The following is a 5,538-nucleotide window of genomic DNA, read 5'->3' on the forward strand; positions in this document are numbered from 1 at the left end:
ATGTATCGTCAAACAACGAATTATAACCATAGATAATATGTTTAATTTAAAAGCTGTAATATATTAATAAATTTCAAGTTGCAAAAGCAGCCACTATGCATTTCTTATTGATGTTTTGAGGAATCTTATTATTGGAACTATAACCAGGTGTGAATAGTCTTATACGTAAACGCGTAGAAACTGACAGTGGGCTACATAACGTACTTAAGGCAATACTTGAGGTGGTTGTTAAAGGGACCGTCAACTTCGAATGAAGAAAAAAACAGTTCTAAAATATCGTATTTTTTTTTTACAATTATTAGTTTATATTGATTAAAATATCACGACTGGTATATAACATAACTTAAAAAAAGTTGTTAAGTTTTCATATTATCAGTATATTCCGTAATAAATTTGACTAGGTACAGGTACCAGGTAACTACCAGTTAACTATAAATAACGCAAGTAGATTGATCATCGTCGTCACGTGGTAAACCCAGAAATGCAAATTGTGCATGCGTAGTAAATTGTATATATTTTATATATAAAATGATCAATACACTTGCGTTATTTAAAGTGTGTATATCGTTATGTCACCTATTTTCGCGATGTTCTTTCGATTTCAGATCGCGAAATTTTATTACCGAATATACTGAAAATATGAACTTTTTTCAAGTAATGTAATATACCAGTCGTGATATTTTAATAAATATAAACTAATTATTGTAAAAAATACGGTATTTTAGAACTTTTCTTTTTTCGTCATTCGTGGTTGACGGTCCCTTCAAAGTCAAACGTTTCTTGGAATAAATTTATAAGTACACGAGCATTACTAGCAAATTAATTCCATGTTAGCTTTATTTCAGAGACCTCTGTGATACTTCGCACTGAATCAAGATTAGAGCCGCGTTCTGTGAAAAGGGGGTTTAATGTATGTCCGTAAAGTGTCGTCCCAGGTTAGCCTGTGCAGTCCGCAGAGGTTAATCAGGTACGACACTTTCCATCTTTATTATATTTTTGCTAAGAGGAGACTTTCTTTAAACGAAAAATATCATAAAAGCGGAAAGTGTCATCCCTGATGAGCCTGTGCGGACTCGACAGGCTAATATAGGACAACACTGTACGCACATGCCTTTAAACCGTTTTTACAGAGCACGGGCCATTATTCTTTACTGTGACAGTAAAACTAATCATTCCTTAATCATCCGAGCTATGGCGGTCACCATTTAAGCAATATCGTCGAAAGTATACATGTACAGTTCTGTACAAAAGTAACATACCTTAATAAAAAAGTGCATGTCTTTAAGGACTTTTGTAAGATTATTGAAAGATATTTTATGTGCTGTGGATACTATTTCATAATATGATATTTCTTACTTAGAAATGCTATCTTGCGAGGCTGGAACCACAAGAAGTGCAAGCCTTTGATAGTGTGCCTTTTCTTTCTAGATAGTGTGTTCAGTTTTGAGATCCGTGGTGAGATCTATTCTGATGTCTTTTCGTCTCGTCGTACCCTGTTATTAGCTCTCTGTGAATTCCGTTCTGTGCTCTATGTAGTGCTCCATAACATCCATATCAGCGTCCGTTGTGAACCGTGGTTTGGGACCTCCGTTTTGTTCTCTACTGGGTTTTCCGTTTTGAGATTCAATGTGATATCCATTATGTGATTCACTGTACTCTCCGTTTTTTTATATATTGTGTGATCTAATGTAAGTTTGGTTGTGTTCTCCGTTGTGTGCCCGATTGTATGCTCCGTTAAACGTTTGGTTGTATGCACCGTCTGATGTGCAGTGGTGTGATTAGTTCTGTGCTCGTTTCCTAACTCCGCTATGCGCGCCGTTATGTGCTCCGTTCTGTGCCACAGTGTGGCGTTCGCTGTTTCCTCCCTTGTTTTGTTTCGTTATTTGCTCACTTTGTTAAATGCAGACAAACAAATGGATGGACAGACAAATGGTTTACCTATATAAAATTCAAGAAAACCTGTGACATTGAATTAATGCAGATGTTGCTGATCCGGCCCTGCGTTCAGCATCTGCTAAGACAGTTCGCGTTCACTAAGATGAATATGTTAAACTAAAAGCGTATTTTATTTGAAGGATGTCTTTGTATAACATTAAAATAATCAGGCAACTGCGGATTAACACACCAATATTTCAACAGATACACAAACTACTATTGTAATCAAGAGTTACACGTAGTACATCGCCTCGAAACATAGATTCATAACAGGATGAATTTCAACGTTCTCAATAAACTTAACATAAACATATGTTGTAACATAACAAAACAATCTTTCTACAACAAGTACTTATAACAATTTAAGTATGAAGAACGCAGAATATGTGGGAGATAATTTTATAAATGGGAAAGCTTTGCTCACTCTAAAAGGGTCGTTTTTAGAGACATGAATGCATAGAGGCACAATTATATATTGAGGTTAATGTTACATAAAAAAGTTGACTGTACATATCAAATAGTATATAGGTTCGCCATTATGTGCACGTAATTCTTCGTGGTGTTTGAGAATACCAAGTTATATTGAAGTGAATTCAGCCCTTCAGTTGCCATTCTCGTCTTCGCCTCCTCCAAAAGCTTGAATCTGTAAAAGACAAATACAAATGAGCCGCGCTCTGTGAAAATGGGCTTTAAGTGTCGTCACTGATTAGCCCGTGCAGTCCGCATAGATTAATCAGGGACGGCACTTTCCGCCTAAACTGAATTTTTGCTTAAAAGAAACTTTCTTTAAACAGAAAATATCATAAAAGCGGACAGTGTCCTTTATGATTAGCCTGTGCGCACTGGGACGACATTTTACGCACATGCATTAAACCCCTTTTTAACAGAGTACGGTCAGAATGCATTTTTGTGTGATTTAATAGTTAACGACAAGGCAATCAATACGACAACATAATAATTACAAACATCGACCCACCTCATTTGCGAGGGTATTTCCTTCTGGTGCCTTATCATTTTATATCTACCTGCTCCTAAAGGTGGTCGACGAACTTTGAAGCCATTTTCGAGAATTCTATTAAAGACATACAGCTACGTTAGTTATTTATTATGATAAAATTACAATAAAAAACATTTTTATATAATCCTTAGAACAAATATTCTGATTTAAATTTTGTTTGGTTTGAAACAAAATACTAGACATTAGTACGTCTGGGAAGGTATTACTGTACCTTACTGACATGTCATCATCCTCGCCTCCCCATCCGAGGTAGAGATTGGAGAAGCCATTCACCAGCTGGAAGACTGTTTCATTCATGGCGAGGACTCCTCCAACAAAAGAGGAATATGGGATCCTAAAATATTCACCATATGTCATTATGTGTCCTGTTAATTGTCTCTGTATTATAAACTAAACATTTTCATGAGGAAAGGAAACACGATTATCTTTATTTGGTTGAAAGATGCATTCGTTAGTTAATAATTAAATGCTTCGGGATTCGACGAGTCGGCACTTACAGCACACCGGTCTCCAATAGACCGGGTATATGATTGAATTGCGTTCTTTGTCTAAATACAATTTAGCATTCATAATACAATGTGAGAATTATTTTAAATAACACTTCCTAGATTGTAAAATGTTAAAGTATATCAGATTGATTATGGATAATCATTTATCTAAATCGGTTATATTATATCATTTTGAGGCTTGCATTGATACTTTTGGAAATACTTGTCAATGGCATAACGTTTAAAATACGCTTGACATTTTAATACCGTGAGTGATCTAGAAGTATCGAGTAAGCTTTTACTCCTTCAGGTCGCTAGTTCGAATTCCGATGAAGGCACACTTTCGTTATACACTATTGTCTCGATCTAATGCCTATTATTTACTATACTGCATGCAATATGATGTCGTTGTGTCATTCTCCGGAATGAGATCGACATCATGGAAAATAAAGCAGTCAAAGTCGCCGTACTTTGAGGACTCGTTGTATCCGACGTTGAACAGCTTGGCTCGATTGAACGCTCCACTGGGGTCCTTTATGATATAAAAAATGCTTTAGCTATACATGTTATATATCGGAACATGCATAATGATCGGATTCATTATATGCTATTGCATAACATTTTTTTTATCTTACCATTTAATAAAAGGTAAACATTTAAGTAAACATTGCATTGCTGTTTTGAAACAGCTTTCAGGTATTATTTAACGTATACAGTTTGTCTCGTTTCATTGAAAGCATGTTCACAAATTATCTGACATTCGTTTTCATGAGACTGTACGTTTTAATACAATCACCTGTTCTATAAGAAACATCCTAAAATCCACACGCTGGCGTTGCAAGAAAGGAAATATTCTAGATATAAATATCGGCAGCTGTGAAGGTCGGTTTCTGTAAGGAACCACGAGCGCGACCATTTGTTTGGAACTAACTGGCTTGGAACACGGATATTTAGACACTGAAAATATATGGTGATGATACCACACTGTAAATCCGACATTTTAAAATGATACAATGATCTTCTCGGTTATGCTGTTCACAATAATCTCTAACATTCATTTGTTTTCAAAAAAAGTAAAAACAACTGTAAAACAAACGGAACATACAACATAGTGAAAAGTGAGGAAGTATGATTAAAGACTAATTTTAAGCACATGAAAATATATTAAATACATGAAATATGCGAGTAAAAAAATCTGAAAACATTAATGTTTAAATTTTACAAGCAGACGTAGTAACGGAATACTTAAAAAAACAGATTCGCCAATCAAATAACTCGAATTTCAATTCAATTTCATTGCATGTTTTTGGAGTCTAAGAACAGAACAAGAGTTAATTTCTTCACGTGTATCGTATCTGCAATCTCAGCACTCTGTTTATGTCACAAGTATTTGCCTTTTGACTAGATACACAACCGTAATTAAAAACAGCTGTTACATACGAGCACTAAAATATAATTTTTAGATCAAGAGTAAGAAGATATGTGTATGCCTCCAAAAAGCGATATATTGAAAAAAGATTTTAACAAATATAAACGTGTGTTTTCTCATTTAAATGTGTTTTGATATAAATTTCAAAAGGTTTTTGTGTTTCGTATTCCCAACATATGGCAGTTTTTGCCGTGAGCAGATGGCCATGTACTTGGTTTATGTAGATTGATTGTCATGTTAATTATCTGAGACCTGTTATGTGAAGTTGCTGAGCCTCCGTGAAGTATATTGTTCATTGAAATGGTGTTTTTAACGTTTTGATAAGTTGTCATATCATCAACATTTTTGTATGAATCTTATTTTAACATGAACGCACACAGAACATATATGAGGTCCTAAAATAGATCATTGAGAAGAACCGTGCGTAACAAATCAAGTTTCAGATGTACTTGAGTTGGTTTTAAATTTAACTTTTAATTAGTCGATTACCATTTGGTAGCTATGATTCAGTTTTGTTTTGTTTAGTAGTCTGAGAATTATATTACCAGTTAATTTCTTTTCATAAATCAACCAAGACTATTTCTGATACATAAAGGTCAGCCGTAGCACTTAAACATAAATCAACAGGACATATTAAAACTTTATGACAAGCTTGGCCTCGTGATCAC

At 34.7% G+C, this 5,538-nt stretch overlaps 1 protein-coding gene across 1 annotated transcript; it reads right to left on the reverse strand.

The window, feature by feature from the left end:
• Positions 1–2,060: 2,060 nt before the first annotated feature.
• On the reverse strand, positions 2,061–4,357 carry LOC127864905 (beta-1,4-galactosyltransferase 4-like). Its single transcript, XM_052404795.1, has 5 exons — positions 4,238–4,357; positions 3,831–3,973; positions 3,165–3,287; positions 2,912–3,007; positions 2,061–2,578 (listed from the first exon to the last, which is right to left on the reverse strand). Exons 1-5 carry the CDS (start codon positions 4,355–4,357, stop codon positions 2,449–2,451), a joined length of 612 nt encoding a protein of 203 aa, XP_052260755.1. The 3' UTR covers positions 2,061–2,448.
• Between the last annotated feature and the right edge of the window lie 1,181 nt (positions 4,358–5,538).

This window comes from Dreissena polymorpha, chromosome 1, assembly GCF_020536995.1.
Source record: "Dreissena polymorpha isolate Duluth1 chromosome 1, UMN_Dpol_1.0, whole genome shotgun sequence".
NCBI lineage: Eukaryota > Metazoa > Mollusca > Bivalvia > Myida > Dreissenidae > Dreissena > Dreissena polymorpha.

What these genes read in the sequence shown, in the direction of transcription:
- LOC127864905 (XM_052404795.1), bottom strand. Translation starts at nt 4,357, where the DNA reads ATGGTCGCGCTCGTGGTTCCTTACAGAAACCGACCTTCACAGCTGCCG. An exon ending in ACGACATCATATTGCATGCA is followed by an intron (nt 3,288 to 3,830) that starts GTATAGTAAATA and finishes TGAATATTTTAG; the next exon opens with GATCCCATATTCCTCTTTTG. An exon ending in GAAATACCCTCGCAAATGAG is followed by an intron (nt 2,579 to 2,911) that starts GTGGGTCGATGT and finishes TGTCTTTTACAG; the next exon opens with ATTCAAGCTTTTGGAGGAGG.